At 36.1% G+C, this 17,525-nt stretch overlaps 1 protein-coding gene across 1 annotated transcript in view; it reads left to right on the top strand.

Moving 5' to 3' along the window:
- The window catches only part of ABCA12 (ATP binding cassette subfamily A member 12), a 169,768-nt gene that overhangs the window by 101,691 nt on the left and 50,552 nt on the right, over nt 1-17,525 (top strand). The window contains exons 18-23 of the mRNA XM_036087379.2: nt 1,113-1,252; nt 3,206-3,325; nt 6,517-6,607; nt 8,788-8,967; nt 9,529-9,844; nt 12,808-12,922. Coding sequence (XP_035943272.2) covers nt 1,113-1,252; nt 3,206-3,325; nt 6,517-6,607; nt 8,788-8,967; nt 9,529-9,844; nt 12,808-12,922 — 962 coding nt within the window. The remainder of the gene's footprint in view (nt 1-1,112; nt 1,253-3,205; nt 3,326-6,516; nt 6,608-8,787; nt 8,968-9,528; nt 9,845-12,807; nt 12,923-17,525) is intronic.

Below are 17,525 nucleotides of genomic sequence, written 5' to 3'. Positions count from 1 at the left end.
AAACGTGTAGTGGCACATCAACCCCACGATGCTTGGGATGCAAAATTCCATCAGCTGGGCTTTTCCACATAATATATGGATGTTTAGTATAGCAATTGGATTAACTCATTTATTCATCTTTTTACTCATTCAATATTCATGGGCCAACTCTTACGTATCTGGTACTACTATCCTAGTAGCAGATTTTTGTATATGTTTTTAAATTAAGCACTGGTGAGGTGGATCTATTGGAAGATATTCTGAAATGTGATTTTCAACCTTTCTAACTCCTCTTGGCAAAATGCCATCCCTTATCATAGGCTTATTTATTGAGTTAAACTTTCACACCTCAAAAAAAGAGATCTGTTACTGCACTTTCTTACTTTTTTTTCCTTTTTTTAAATTTTATTATGTTATGTTAATCACCATACAACACATCATTAGTTTTTGATGTAGTGTTCCATGATTCAATGTTTGTGTATAACACCCAGTGCTCCATGCAGTACATGCCCTCCTTAGTACCCATCACCAGGCTAACCCATCCCCCCACCGCCCTCCCCTCTAGAACCCTCAGTTTGTTTCTCAGAGTCCATAGTCTCTCATGGTTTTTCTCCCCCTCTGATTTCACCCCCTTCATTTTTCACTTCCTGCTATCTTCTTCTTCTTCTTTTTTTTTTTTAACATATAATGTACTATTTGTTTCAGAGGTACAGGTCTGTGATTCAACAGTCTTACACAATCCACAGCGCTTACCATAGCACATACCCTCCCCAATGTCTATCACCCAGCCACCCCAGCCCTCCCCCCCCACCACTCCAGCAACCCTCAGTTTGTTTCCCGAGATTAAGAATTCCTCATATCAGTGAGATCATATGATACATGTCTTTCTCTGATTAACTTATTTTGCTTAGCATAATACCCTCTAGTTCCATCCTCGTTGTTGCAAATGGCAAGATTTCGTTTTTTGTTTTTTTTTTCTTACTTTGATAGCAGAGGCCTCACAACTGTTAATAATAAGGGAAGTATAAGGCATGTATCTTTGGGTGTGATAACAATAATCTGTGTAAATTTACCATAAGGAAATAAATTTTAGATATACATACTAAATGGTTTTATTCACTTTTTCCTTCCAGCACCATTTTGCTTCTCCCTTTATAAAGACATCATTAATATGCCTGCTGGACCTGTGATTTGGGCTTTCTTGAAACCTATGTTATTGGGAAGAATTTTGTATGCACCATATACCCCTGTCACAAAGGCAATAATGGAAAAGGTTTGACCATTATAACTCAAAGTTTCTATCTAGAGTCCTAAGATGATTTTTAAAGTAATCAACTTCCAAATTTACTATAGCTGACTCAGCTTTCTTTATATCTTACCTACTATTACCCTTGGCTTTCTGAAACTCTTAATTCTCAAATTCTGCCCTGTAAATGTGTAAACAATGTAGATTGGTTGGTAGCCCTTTGAAGAGACATGAACCGTGTTGACACTTGAGAATGAAGTTAGTTGAAACAAGACCTCAGATTTTTCAGCTCATCTCCAAAAGCAGAAGATTTTTCTATAACTGGTGTCTAATTTTCAAAGTGTATAAAAATAATGGCACTAGAAAAAATAATATTGGGGCATTATATAACTAGTTTGAACAAAAACAATCCTGGGGCACCTGGGTGACTCAGTCGTTAAGCGTCTGCCTTTGGCTCAGGTCATGATCCCAGGGTCCTGGGATTGAGCCCCGCTTCAGGCTCCCTGCTCCGTGGGAAGCCTGCTTCTCCCTCTCCCACTCCTCCTGCTTGTGTTCCCTCTCTTGCTGTCTCTCTCTCTGTCAAATAAATAAATAAATAAAATCTTAAAAAAAACCCTCTAAATTATAAATTATTGGCTTCGTATTAGATTGTACAATTCAACATGTTATGTTTATGTAAGAGATAGAGGTTGAGAAAGACAACATTATTCATAGAAACTATACTTAACATCTACCTAATTTAATCATAATTACATTTCTCTCCAACTTTTAAAGTTAGCTTTAATGATTTGAATTATTAACTTGCTACTTTTAAAATGACAGTGTGAAAGTAAAAAAAAAAATAAGAAATCACTGTGTTTTACCATTACTTGGTCATTACACCACAGTTTTGGTGAATATAACATTATTTTAGGTCTATATAAAAATGGATATGAGTTCATCACTGGTTTCTAGAATGTTCTTTGTTTCTGTTGTTTGCATTTTAATATCTTATTTGCTTTATTGGCTACACTTCTGTATAATTTTTGCATAAATGAAGTCATTACCTGCTTATTTCCTAAGAGCAGTCATTTTTTGTCTTTCCTTTTTTTTGGTTCTCTTTTTCTCTCCCCTTGATCTTTTTCTTTTATGTAACTAATGATTTTTAGCATTCAAGGATGTGTTTTTTCCATAATTTATACACATTTCTCTAATTCTTTATAGGTTATTATGCTATACATACATTCATATGCAGAATTTTTTGTCTTTGCATTATTAAAATGAGGTTACATTATAATGCTTTTCTACGTATTGCTTTACTCACACAACAATACCTTGTGGAAATTCTTCCAACTCAATTGGTATAGTTTAATTCATTCTTTTTGAAAATTGCAAACTTTTTCATACCATAGAATTTACTCAGCCAATCCTCAATTGTTGGGCATTCATTTTGTTTCCAGTGTTTCCTTTTTATTTTTTTGCTAAAGTAAATAATGTGACAACAAATACTCTCATGCATACTATTTATACGGTGGTATTTTTATTTCAATGAGATGATTGTTCAGGATTGAGGGATCGAGGAGTAATGTATTTTATTTAAGGCTGGAACACATCCATTTCCACCAGCAGTGTATGAAAGCATGCTTCCCATATTCTTGAACTACGGTGTTTTTGTAGTAGTAAAGTTAAATGTATTATTGGAAAAAGTGAATAACTTCTGGGAACTCCAGAAGGTGTGTCTTCATTTTGACTGTAAATTCACTGTGGACAGCAAAGCAAACCCTACTCTTTCCAGAATTTTTAAAAGTGATCTTGACCCTATTAAAAGCTGCCATTTAAAAACTTCTGACCATGTGGGAAATTTCTGACACTATTTTTTTACTAACTCCACCTTTTAGAACTGTTTCTTAAAGCTACATAACAAAACAACCATAAGATCCCTTTTTGAAAATAGGAAAAATAATAATGGCCCAGATCTATTTTTGTTTCTTTGTCTTTTAGGCTAATGTAACTCTGAGGCAGCTGGCAGAACTAAGGGAGAAATCTCAAGAGTGGATGGATAACTCGCCACTTTTCATGAATTCTTTCCACCTGTTAAACCAGACGATTCCCATGCTCCAGGTAGGAGATGGCTCGTTCTCTTTCATAGGCATTATAATTCTTTGAGATTTTAATCACTTCACTGTGGGAATGGGCAGATAGTAACTCAGAATCCATATTCAACATTTTAAATTGCCTGTCCTCTACAGAGAAAGTCTAAGACAGGATAACAGATCTGTCACATTCAGAATCATCCTCATCTCCCGTGGTGCATCCTCTCTCTGTAATTCGGAGATAAGCCGTCTTACAGGTTGAACTTGAGGCATAAATAGTGACGTCAATCTTGTTTTCCAAAAATAAAATGGGGTAAAAACAACTTAAAATATGCGTATTTTATTTGTTCCTCCACTTTAAATTATTTTTTGCTATTTTAACAGAACCAGAGTTCCTATAATAGTAAAATTCTGGAAAAGAACATTAAATCTGGGGAGTTCTTTGGTTGAAACATATGACACTCTAGGTTAAAGATTTGACAATGCAACTCAAATACAATGCACACTGGTTAAAAGGTGTAATTGGCAATTCTTGCAAAAGATGCGGGGTTTTCAGAAGATGATGAAAATAATGTGGGGAAATGGTCCAGTCATCACAAACAGAGCTGTTGACGACTAAGGATGGAACAGCAGAGTCAGACCAGTTACCAGCTAGAGAAGAGAAAACTGGCAGGAAGGAAGGTGACACAGGAACTTCAAGAGAGAATGGCTTGCATATCAAAGTATTGAGAGAGGCCCAAGGAAGATTGATGGAGAGCTAAAATATATTTGTCCCCCTCCCCAAAAAGGCCTTCTTATAATCATGCTCAAGAAGCTGAACATAGAATAAAGGATTTGTAGCACACAACTTTGTCAGAAAAATTATACCCAAAAGATGCTTTGCTCAGTCTTTGTTTTGACTAACAATTAGTGCATAGTTACAATTACAGTCTGGCTTTTATTATAAATAATTTATAAAGTTTATATTATAATATTATAAATAATAAAATACATATCTGAAACAGATATTTAATAATTTAATTAATATAAAAAAGTAAACTTTCATCAAACATCTTCCCCACAATTTACTATTAAATTTGGTTCTAATTTTAAGTATGTTCATTTTAAGTGGCCTCTTTTTTTTTTTTTTTTTGGGTGAATCTTATGTAACAAAGACCATTTGAGTAGTACTTTATTGACATATATATTTTCCTAAATGGAAGATTGCTTCTTTTTTCCTAAAACTTTTTTTCTGTGGAGCAGAAAAAAAAACCCCTACACATATGATTTCATTAAGGAAAGTTTTGTTGGCAAAAGCAATGAATGAACAAAGGACATGATCTATACCATGTCCATAAAGGGGCCATCATCTAATGGAAGCAACTTTATTCTGTTCTAGACCAAAATAAATCCTTATTCTAAGTTATTGAGGACAAACTTATTTCTACAAATGTACACAGAATTTGAAATTTAAAGCTTTTAGCATCACACCTGGCTTTGCCAAAGTGAACCCCTAGGAAAAGGTGTAAGACACTCGATCTACAGTTTATGAATCTCTAAAAGGAGTATCTTGATAGCCACTGCATAGATTTGTGAGGATCATATGTGTGGAAGCATGTAAAAATAGTATTATGTATCTTAGGACTGATTGCAAAAGGAGTGGTGGGAGAATGGCCATACTGCTCGTTGGATCATCTCTGAATTGCAACTGACGCAGTGCTTTGTTTATTACTAATGCTCTGATTCAGTTTTTCCCTGCCGCACAAATTACTTCCTGGTAAATAGTGAGACTTTAAAGGACTTGGGTAGCGTGGTATGAGCTGTGTCATAGCCATTGGTCTACATGCTGCCAACTACTCTTAGACCCCTCAGCACCTATGGACTTAGCGAATTAATTCTACTGTATATGTGCTCTGTTAATACATATTATTCTTAATCATGTATCTCCATGATAACAAAACTGAAGATCTTGGTAGGAAGGACAGAATAATAAGAGGTACTGACTTGTCCTCTAAAGGGAAAACCAACTTAAGCCTGGCTCACATAAAAACTAGCCCATGAATTAACACATAAGATAAACATTTTTTTAATCAAGTTGAATTCTCTGCCTTCAACTTTCTCCTTGGCCCTTACTAACTTTGTGTCCTTAGGGGACCTCAAGGTGTTATGGAAAACTGTGCAAGAAAATTAAGGTAAACTGTATTAGACAGTGCCCAGTACACAGTAACATCTCAGTAAGTGTTACCTAGTTGTACTTCTACAGTGGTTGAAGCTATGTCTCCTAATTTGGAAGATAGCTGTAACAGTCTTTATATGTCAAAGCATTTATGCTTTTTAAAAAATTTTCAGTCTTTCCATGGATATAGAGTAATTTAAAGTTTTATCATCAGTTCATTTTTCTATGTTCACATAATTGTGCTTTTTACAATATAAAATGATATTATAGCAATTTACATTTGACTGTTCTGATAAGATGAGTCATTCATCCCTGCTTTACAGAAAAGTAACATGAAGCTGGAAAAAACCGAGTGCTTGCTGAGAGCCCATAGCTAGCTAGGAAGTAGTAGAAGTAGGGTACCAAACAACTGTGATATGAATTTCCATATAGACATCACAATTTTTTAAAGATTTTATTTATTTATTTGACAGAGAGAGATAGACAGTGAGAGAGGGAATACAAGCAGGGGGGGGAGTGGGAGAGGGAGAGCAGGCTTCCCGCCAAGCAGGGAGCCTGATGCGGGGATCGAATCCCAGGAACTTGGGATCATGACCTGAGCCGAAGGCAGACGCTTAACGACTGAGCCACCCAGGCACCCCTAGATATCACAATTTTTTAAAAGTTGTTTTAGTTTGTTTCAGTTGAACAAAATTCAACTATGAAATTCAACCACTATAATTGTGCACAGCATATATCAAAAAACAAATGATGTGATAGCCATGGGTAAACTGACTGTTATGTTGAATATAGTTTCTTACTGTTGATAATTGGAGTCAGATCTGGTTACTTTAGCATGCTGACCAATTTGTGTCTATAGATAAGAAAAACCCAGCCTTTCTAGTCATTAGCAGCTGTATACCTTCTCTTTCTTTCTCAAGGATTTGTATGTGAGCACTACTTGGTGATGCATTGATAATGCGGAGTGGTGGTTACTTCATTTCACTGCAGGTATTATTAGAGAGACAATGATTAGATGTGTTTTCTTCTTGTATTGAAACTGATTCCCTATTATTATTTGTTAGAATACTCTAAGGAACCCCTTTGTGCAAGTTTTTGTGAAATTCTCTGTGGGACTCGATGCTGTTGAACTATTGAAACAGATAGATGAACTCGGTAAGTCCAGATTCACAAAACTTTTGTTCACTAGTCATGTCAAAAATGGGAAAAGCATGGTTGCATTTAAAAACTTTTTGTTTTCTTCTGTATTTGATTTTTAGCTAGTTATTCTAAGTAGAATCCTGGATATATCTATCCATCTTTTCCCCAGATAGTTGTATAATTATAAGTAGTAACAGCTGTTTGGATACCCAGTATCTGCAGTTAGTTTCAACAATTACATACTTCATGTAAATGCAGCTTTTCCTACAATCATTGGTAGGTTGCTAGGTTGCTAGAAATAGGAGGACACTTTTTTTTTTTTTTGATAACTTGATGAAAAGCAGGTCCTTAAGGACAAAGAAAGATGAAATGGTTTATGTCTGGCCATATTTAACATTTTATCTCCATGGGCCTCAGTTACCACTTTGACTAACCCAGAATGTACCTGGAAGAAGTTATTGAGTTAGCAAAAGCAAAACAAAGCAATGAAGAGACTCAAAAGAAAATAAACTTAAATCAGTATTCAAGGTTGGATCCTCCTTTCACGGTCATTTAAAAGGAACAGGCAAAGAGAATCAAAGGAAGCTGTCTGAACTTATGCATTCCCTCTGCCACATCCCCACCTTCAACCTAAGGGATGCAAGACATCTAATTCAGTCTGTGTCTGATTCACTGTTGCTATGCAACCACAGGGATGAGGAAGGGATTGAGAGCATCTGAATTTGGCTGCAGTAGAGCAAGTGCCCCTCCTCCTCCCTGGTGCTACTGGGACATAAGTGACATGGGTTGTAAACCCGTAGGGAAGAATTATATTTACATTTGTCTTGTATATAGTTGTGTGCACTTTATGATAGTTGACTGAATTTGATTAAAGAAAGATATTAGTGGATTTATTCTCTACAAGTATCATTTGGTTAAGAAACCATTTGATCAAAATATCAGAAATATACTACAAAGTTCTTACATGAGTTTTATCTTCCTAACTTTAAATATAGGAGGGGAGTTCTAGAATTTAAAATTAGACTAAAATGAATGTAGCAGTGAGACTTGATGTTCCTATAATTGTATATATAACTTGGTATCTAAGAGTTTATATAGTTTGAACTGAGGGAGCACTGACCCTCATAGCTCTTCTTCGATCCTCTGGGCCAGCATGTCTAAGGAATCCCTGGTGGTGTGATTTCCAATGGCCGCTGGAGGCCACTGTTTTACCACAACCACAATTTTACCCCTCCCCCATCAAGGTTTATATCAAACAAACCATTTCACTTTAAATTCTAATGAGAAATGCACTTAGTAAGTTGCCCTCTGTGAGAAATTAAGTCTTACATTGGACTGTGGAAGAGTCATGTTTGGGTTTTGTGAGGAGGGATTTATGATACTCACAATATTCTTGGTATTCATGATGATCGAGTCAGTGAAAATTTAATTGGCCAAGTGATTTATTAACTTGCAATTTCATATTTACCCTTTGTCTCGGTTGACTTCCTCATAAGGAATCATGAAATTGAAGAGCAATTAAATCCTCTTTCTTCCAGAGTAATTACCTGAAATAAAATCTTGATCATTTTGTCTAGATTAGCACAGATATCAATAGAAATAACTCACATGAGGTGTTAAACAGTTTTAAAAAGTTGTCTACTCTGTGGCATAGATTCTCACAGTCTCCTAAGAAATGATTCTGTAGCACACCTTATTGAATGATATAGTTTATTTGTTCTATACATTCTACATAGATTTTCCTTTGTTTAAATTCTTACATTCACATTCCCTGAACAAAGTAAGTGTGTCCATTTATTGGAAACGTTCATCTCTAGTTTTCTTCCTGACTATAGGTAGATGTATTTTTTTAAATTATTCACCTCTAGTCACTGGTTAACTAAATTGTAGCAGAATATACTTTTAAGTTGGCTTGTATCACTCTTTGAACTTGGGTCTCCTTTATTGGTACTAGCTCAAAGTTCTCTTCAATGAATATTTGCACACCTGGACACATTTTCCCAGGTGTTACTAGATATTTTTATTACCAGATATTTTAGAATAAATTCTAGTAAATTCTACAACTTCCTATTACTCATAATCTAGTATAATGGTAAGTACTGACTCAAAAGTCAGTATTTTGTCTCATTACTACTAGAAACATTACAATACAACATTATAATATATATTTTGTCTATTTTGCTTTGCTTTTTTAGATATTCTAAGGCTGAAATTAGAAAACAGCATTGACATCATTGATCAGCTCAACACGCTATCTTCCCTGACAGTAAATATTTCCTCCTGTATATTATATGACCGTATTCAGGCAGCAAAAAGCATAGATGAAATGGAGAGAGAGGCCAAAAGGCTTTACAAAAGCAATGAACTCTTTGGAAGTAAGTGTTATTCTACTAGAGTTTGAGCTTCTCTTTGTACTAAAATTGGCCAAATTCTTCCCTTACCCCTTTCATCAAGAACTCAGGAAAGTAGTCTGGAGGGGGGGAGGGTCACTGTTCCCTCTGATGTCCTTAGAAATGAAAACCTTTCATGTAGTCAACCCACTATATTGTCTGACAAGATTTCCACAAATGTGTGATTTTGTTGGCATGGTTAAAATGAAGACTGAAATGGATTACATAGTTACAGGGTGAAGTTGAGTCCATAATCAGTCAAGATTATTCATTTTATTGTGTTTTTTTTTTTATTTTAGTAAGTGGCTTAGAGTGATATATTTAATCTGGCCACTTAGTTTGTAATTATATTCTCAAACTCCTGCTTTGAATCTCTGAAGTTGTCACTTCCAATTAGCCATCTTTTCTGTAAATTAGGAGCCTGAACTTACTGTCACATTACAAACTCAATTGCCTGTTTGGCTGCCCCCTAAGTATACCCTCCAAACAATGAATAATGTCAACCATAAAATAACCTTTCTGCTGTTGTTGCCATTTTATTTTTAGGTGTTATTTTTAAGCTTCCTTCTAACAGAAGCCGGCACAGAGGCTATGACTCTGAAGATGTATCTCTTCCTCCTGTCATAAAATATACCATCCGCATGAGTCTCAAGACTGCACAGACCACAAGAAGCATAAGGACCAAGATTTGGGCCCCGGGGCCACACAATTCTCCATCACATAACCAGATCTATGGCAGGGCTTTTGTTTACTTACAGGATAGTATTGAGAGAGCAATCATTGAATTGCAGACTGGAAGAAACTCCCAGGAAGTAGCTGTCCAGGTCCAGGCAATTCCATATCCCTGCTACATGAAAGACAAGTAAGTCTGGGTGGCTGGAGCCCCTTTTAATAGCCAACCACTTTTTTGAGAACTCATTTCTGCATATTCATTCACATGGATCAAGTGAAAAAGATCTCTTTCACGAAATTTTTGTCAAATGCTTGTTTCCAGGAAAGGGTCCACACCACAGGACACAGCTCCACTGCAGCTGCTCATTGTTACCAAAATGATGGTCAAGTCCTTACCAAATGATTCAAGTTTTCTTAATCATAACCCTTAGCTTTCCAAGGACTATGGCCCTTGAATCAGGAGAATTCAGACCTGAGTGCAGGGCTGCACGATTTGAATGCTACCCACTCTCTATTGGTCTTCCCTTTCTCTAAACAAGACAATCTTAACATCTCTTCCAACTCTCAAGTTTTATTAAAAATCTACAAGTACATGGCCAACCTTAAGGAAGAATTTTGATAAAACACATCATTGATCTCTAAGATAAGTATTATGCTATCTAAACCTATGTTATGCACTACCAGTCCACTTGCTAGGAATCTTCATCTAAAATGGTTTGCTGGGGCACCTGGGTGGTTCAGTTGGTTAAGCATCTGCCTTCAGCTCAGGTCATGATCTCAGGGTCCTGGGATTGAGCCCCGCCTCGGGCTTGCTGCTCAGCAGGGAGAACTGCTTCTCCCTCAGCCTCTCCCCCTGTTCCTGCTTTCTCTCTCCCTCAAATAAAGTCTTTAAAAAATAAACAAAAATAAATAAAATGATTTGCTAAATGGATAAAAAATGCAAAGACCATGTTTTAGACAACTGAATTTGAATGGTCAAGAAATCTGCCAGTCAAGTAGCAGTGACTGACTCTTCCACTCTGACCATAGTCAGGCTCATCCTCCTACGTAAAAGCTGGAGGCTGAATATTACTTTAAAGAAATTGCACTGGTTATCCAGCCCAATTACTGCAGTTTATATACAATTCAGATGGTTCTGGACTTTTTTTTTTTTTTTTCCATTTTTCTTTCTATCAATGCGTCTGTCTCCTTTGGCTGCTTCAAGAGCTCTAGATGAAATGAGGTCATGTAACCCTCTGTGTGGCAGCGATACGGGGAGACGGATGAGGATTCCATCCGTGGGTTGTCAAGGTTAGCTGTGTGTTGTGGAGGCCAGTCAGCTTCTTGCAGCCTGAACTGTGTGTGAACTGCAGTGGCTTTCATGAATAGCAATGACCTGTGGGTTCAATTAAAAGAAAATTCTCATCTATTTTCCTGCTCATCTTTTTCCCCTTGTAAATTTTGGTACCTAGGACGGTGGGTACCTGGATTTTCTTTTTTAAGAAGAAAAGTAAACTGTACTCTACCTTCTTCGTGGGAGAATATGATCATAGTATCTTCCATATACATATAAATTCTTTATTGCATCCAAAGTGCTCCCACATATATTATTTCCTTTGTTCTACCCAACAACCTCAGTAAGGTAAGCAGGAGCAGGTATCATTAACCATATTTTCCTGATGAAAAAAACTGAAATCCAAAAGGGTTAAGTAACATGTCCAAAGTTGAATAGCTAGTACCTTACTGGTCCTTCAGCTAGGAGACGAGCATTTTCTCCTTATATTAAACCAACCCAATCTTAAAATACACAATCACTTGGAAGAAACATTACAGGGGATATGTTATTAATTAATGAGGGCCTTTGCCTAATTCTGGGGCCAGAAACACCATTAGGGCTGGACTTGAACCAAAAGAAAACTCATTCAACAAATATTGTTTAAGTGCCTACCCCATGCCAGATAGTTTCCCAGGAATAAAAAAAATTGGATATGACCCCAACCCTCACTCTTTCCTCATCCAAGAAAAAAGCCCAAATAACCGTCATATCTTTGATGGTGATACACTTCTGATGCTAAAGTTATAATGAATGATGGTGATGTCATGTTGCATTAATATTTGCATTTTTCATGAGGAACTTCAAGGTAATTCCTTAGCCTTACAGATTAAAAAGGAAATGGCCTCGGTACCGTTCTCCAAGTGAAAATGTCAGTGGAGCCTACTATGGAAAACAGGTCAATTTAGAGTTCCTCTCACTGAAAACTACTCATTTGCCTTACCCCATAGAAAGGTAGCTAGTGTCAGAACCATGATTCTCAAACTATGATCCCTGTACCAACAACATGGACATCACCTGGGAAATTGTTTAAAATGCAAATTCTTTATCCCACCCCAGATATATTAAATCAGAAGCTTATGGGCGAGGCTCAGAAATCTGTGTTTTAGTAAGCCCTTCAGGTGATTGTGATGCATGGTTAACTTTGAGAAACACTGCATTGGAACTTTCTGGTATCATAGGCAGACCACTCAGGAAATATATTTGGAGCCTGATGAAGCCTTCCAGTGACTGCCTAGTTTAGCACATTATCGGAAAAGACATTGCTATACTGTGTATAAAAGATCTCCTGGAGCATTATTTTGAGGAATCCAAGTTCTTTGTTTGCATTTTAAATTGAATGCTTTGAGTTTTATTTTATTTCATTTTGGGAAATTTAGTTTAATAATAACTATGAGCTTCTAAAGAGTAGATAAATACAGTAATTTGGGAAGATATAGCTTTTAGCTAGATAAACCAATCATCATCTAATTTTATATCTGCCTTTTAGATAAGAATTTCGTTTAGACAGAAGGGTTTTGAGCTTTGCAGTTATATCTATGTAATAATTATTTTCCTAGACAGGACATACTCAAACACGCTCTAAACAATATGGTAATTTTATCTAACAATCCAGAGCTGTTTTTCACTTTTGCAACATTACAGCAAGAAAATCATGGGTGTACTGTTAAGTCAGCTTCACACTTCATAAATAAAGGAGCAATATTAATGACTATTCTCAATTTCAAAACAGGAGTATAATTCACTGCGAGAGAGGATGTGTTCTTTACATATTACAGTCTGCACAGATGATACTCACTGGGTCCCTGAATTTTTGTTTTTATGTCTCTGTTTTTTTACAGCTTCCTAACCAGTGTCTCTTATTCTCTTCCAATTGTGCTCATGGTGGCCTGGGTTGTATTTATAGCTGCATTTGTGAAAAAGCTTGTTTATGAGAAAGATCTCCGGCTTCATGAGGTATGTCGAGAATCTCCTCTTACTATGAGTAAGATCTATTTGTGTAATAATTACTATGATTTTCATCATGCCTATACAAACTCAGAAAGCCTGACCCATTCCTCATGAATTTAAAAAGAAAAATATTTTATGAATCATAAAGGCAGCTGATATGGCAATATTCTGTTTTCTTACAAAGTTATATAGAATTCATTTTATAAGTACCTCTAGAAAATGAAATATAAATAATTCTGAATAAAATCTGAGTACAATTTATGATCCTGACAGTAATTTTGTCCAAGAAGTTCCTATAGGACTTAGGATCTAACACAGGAAGTTTAAATAATAACTAGTAAGGCAGGAAGACTGTTGGCATGGTAACTAAATGAGTCCAAGTGAAAATAGATGCAGATATATGGACATAGACGCAGACGTAGTCATGGACAGACAGATGGCTTGTTTCAGCTCTCATGAAGCAAATTCTCTTTCCAGCATACCTTGTCTTCTTCAATTATCTTCTCCTCTATCTTCCACTGATTCATGATTTATAGCGACTAAGAATTTTATGTTATGCTACTGACTAGGTGAATAATATAATGATGAAAGACAGGACCTGGGATGTAAAGCATGATCTCTTCTGGAGCATGTTCCTCATCATTATCTCCAAATCCCAAATATCTTACTTCTTTTTAGAATTTATGAAACAGCATTGTGTGATTTGGGGATTGTATTGGAATAAGAACTATGTTATCTGCCCATCCTGTAATAAGTCCATTCTTACACTCACTCATGGAGCAAAAAGAAAGCAGAAACACTTCAAAACTGGGGCACAATAATTACTGCAAGGCCTGGCTGACAACCTGACATAATGAGGTTAGAGTAACCTGTTAGCCCACTTGCGCTTTCCAGACTGACTTTGCCAATGCTTCCAGGCAATTGATTCTTTCTCCTCACAAGGTACAAATTACTGCTTCATGTTTCTGTGAGCTCAGCATCAGGCTTCCAGGGGTGTCTTAGGGTTTGAACCAATACTTCTTACCTTTTCTATTTGAATTCTGGTTGATCCTCACAGCTGCATTTTTTGTATTTCAGTTATAATTTGGTAAACCTCTCGTCAACTGGTTTGAGTTCTGTTGTATTCAGGACTCTGTGCAGTGCTTTCTCAATTCCAATTTAGAAACTTGAATCCATGCCCTAAACCAGAATTTTGGTTGCAAGCACCTACCTTATGTTTCTCTTTCAGGTTCCTGGTACTCAGAAGTGAATCTTTACAGATTAAAGGGAAACTTTAAAGTTGAAAACTGTGATAGAAATTGAGTTCTTTTCCACTTCAAAATAAATATCTACCTTAAAAATAGTATTTGTAGTAGAAACACACAGTAAATATAAGTATTATATTGTGTATATGTTATACACACACTATTATTTTGTGTTTGAAGATGATGCTCTTTGAGTGCATCTATGGATGCCACAAAAATAACAAAGCATAATGAAGAGTTCTTTCTTAATTGAAGACATGAAAGACATACTTTTAATGATGATCCAATTTCTGTTTGGTAGCTTTGTGTCTTCATTTTGCATGCATCTACTTTCAAAATTTAACTACCTGATCTTGGGGGTCAAAGTCATATAGTACAAGATCACCAAACGTGGAATCAGAGAATCGGGCTTTGAGTCTTCCAGTTCACTTGGGCTCAATCCATTAAACTTTCTAAGTCTTACTATCTAGACTTAATTCAGCAATACATTTCCAGAATGTGGCTCTCTCATTGCCACAACAAGAAAGGCATTCAATCATCCATATTTTATCAGTTCTAAGGTCAAGATTTTTTTCCTTGCTTCTTAAAGCCTCTGAAATTGGGATGCATTTGATAAGGTGTCATCATTTATTTGGTGGTGATTTTTCTTTCTTGCTGCCATGTCAAATAATGGCATGTCTTAAAATCAGCAGCATCCTGGGCGCCTGGGTGGCTCAGTCATTAAGCGTCTGCCTTTGGCTCAGGTAATGATCCCAGGGTCCTGGGATCGAGTCCCACATCGGGCTCCCTCCTCGAGGGGAAGCCTGCTTCTCCCTCTCCCACTCCCGCTGCTTGTGTTCCTGCTCTCGCTATCTCTGTCTCTGTCAAATAAATAAATAAAATCTTTAAAAAAAAAATCAGCAGCATCCTAAATGCAAAGGAGTTCAGTCTATTTGTGAGATGAATTGATGGAACTGGGACTGGAATAAGTGGAATATTCTCAATGCCTCCTGCTCAGCCTTCCTGTACTGCCCATGGTTCTCATCTTCCCTCCTCCTTTTTAAAAGTGAAAAAGCTAAGCCCACTGAGAGGTGACTTGCTGAAAACTGCAGAGCTAGTTAGTGGTAGATCTAGGTCTGGAACTCGAATGTCTTGACTTTCAACCAATCCTTTTCCACAGTATAGCTGCTTTCCCTCTCACAATCTTATTTTGGTAGCATAGACCCTTAAAGACTTTTGAAGATGATGATGGAAAATCTGTTAGGTTCCCAGAGACTCAAAATCACTTTTAATACCATCATCTTAATATTCACTAAGTTCTAAAGCTTTTAATTCTCTACATCCTTCTCATTCCAATTAAATTTTTAAAAAAGGTTAAAAAATTACCTTTTTCCTTCTGTAACTGTTCTTAAATCTGGGCAAGAAAACCAAGTTAGTTGCTATTTCAGTGAAGCCATTAATCCTTGACCTTGTTATAGTATGACTCCAGTGAATTCCTTTAACTTGTTAAAGGAATTAGCACAAATATTAATGCCCAATAAGTTTGTCGATGAAATTAAGCCTGTAGTTAAAAAAAAAAAACTATTTTGAAATGACTTTCAGTTGGGTTTTGTTCTGTGTTCCTTGTTTTTAACAATTAAAATATTAAAGCTATACAAAAAATTGATTTACAACACACAGAAAAATACTTTTTGACATTATTTTCTTGATTTATGAGTTAGCTTCTAATGTAAGTCATTTATGGAGATTCCAATGCTTATATTCAGCTGGGACAAAATTTGGAGGTGTTCTTTCTCAGTTCATAGATAATCTAAAATATCTGTGGTCTGGAGAGATGTTACCAAGAATTATGTAAGGGATTTTAGTCCTTTGGTGCTTCACGTTAGACAATGTTTATGTCTCCTTGATAGACACTATCCATCATACTAGTGGGAATTTGGAACATTTCAGGTAGTGATCACAACATCCTTTATATCTTACTAAAAAGCAGTAATATAAATATCTAGTGTTAAGAAAAATTTTTTAGTTTAGGTATAAAATGGTATTACTCCTTATAAATTAGTGCTTGACATATATGAATATTTGTGATTTCTTTTCCTGAAAGCATTAATGTCAACCCCTGTGCATAAGCTTCTCTCGAATGTGGCAATACATTTATCCCAAATCTTACAGAATCTCTTCTCTTTATCTTCTGCCATGAACTGGAGTAAACTCTGACCACTGTGTAGAGGGGTTTTCCTTGAGCAACAGGTTATCAGATATTGATGAATTGCTTCAGGCAGGTTTGAGAGGCTTGAGACAGGTGATTCTTTGATTGCAAAGCTGGCACCTGACATATGTCACTCTGAGGAGCATCTAACGACATCCAGGAAAGTACAGCCGGACGTTCTCTGTGGGCCATCTTCCATCAGCAAGTTTGGTCTTGTTTATTATAACGAAGTTGGCCGTGAATCTGGATAATTTATGGATGACTTATATGCTCTCGTTGCTCTTTCTCTTTATGAATAACAGCTGTTCTCCTCATGGCATAAAATCCTGAAGTTTAACACTGAAGTTTCATGCTAGAATGTTAAATAGTGAACACTTTTGGAGGCACCTAACTCAGTCCGTTTCAGTAAGAAGCAGTGATCATTCTCCAACTTTACCAATGCTCAGGAAAAAGGAATCTGATCTCAAGTCTTGAAAATTTCAAAATTACAATGATAAACACCTTTAGTCTGGTCTTCAGATTTGCCAGATTATCTTTTAATAAGGCTATGAATGGAGAATTTTCCAGATATATAATATATATTATATATATGTATATATATATATATATATATATATATATATATATATATATATGTTTTGAAGCTATCAATTTTGGGGGAAGAAAACATGTTTGTACACACCAAGACAGCTTTATTTCATGTCCTTGATAGTGTCCTAGATATTTTACATCCACCTTGTGAAATATGCTGACATTGTGTCCTACTGACATGCACTGCTATTGGAGAGGAGATATTTTTCGTATAAGGCACATGAAATTAGGTGGTGAATATCAGCTTTGGAGTAATTATATGGGTCCCATAACTCCCCAGTTAATTATAAACTCAGTTAAATCTCAAAACACAAATAGGAAAGGCAAATAAAAAGAGCTAACGTGATCATGGTCATAATTGAATAGGCGAGTGTCTCTAAAATGCAGTCATCAAACATGACACAGTAATTTTCTCAAATGGGTTGGGGAGTAGAGAGAAAATTTCGAAAATAAGACCTGTGAGATATTTTCTCATACCGAAATGTAATTTTGTTTTCAATGATAGATGCGTAGCAACTGGAAGAAACCTTCCATAGTGCATCTTCGCTCCATGCTGGTTTTTTTACTTTGACCCCCACTTCCATTC

Source organism: Halichoerus grypus, chromosome 4 (assembly GCF_964656455.1).
Source record: "Halichoerus grypus chromosome 4, mHalGry1.hap1.1, whole genome shotgun sequence".
Lineage (NCBI taxonomy): Eukaryota > Metazoa > Chordata > Mammalia > Carnivora > Phocidae > Halichoerus > Halichoerus grypus.
Note: the sequence above shows the minus strand (reverse complement) of the source record. Positions and strands in the feature narration are given on the sequence as shown.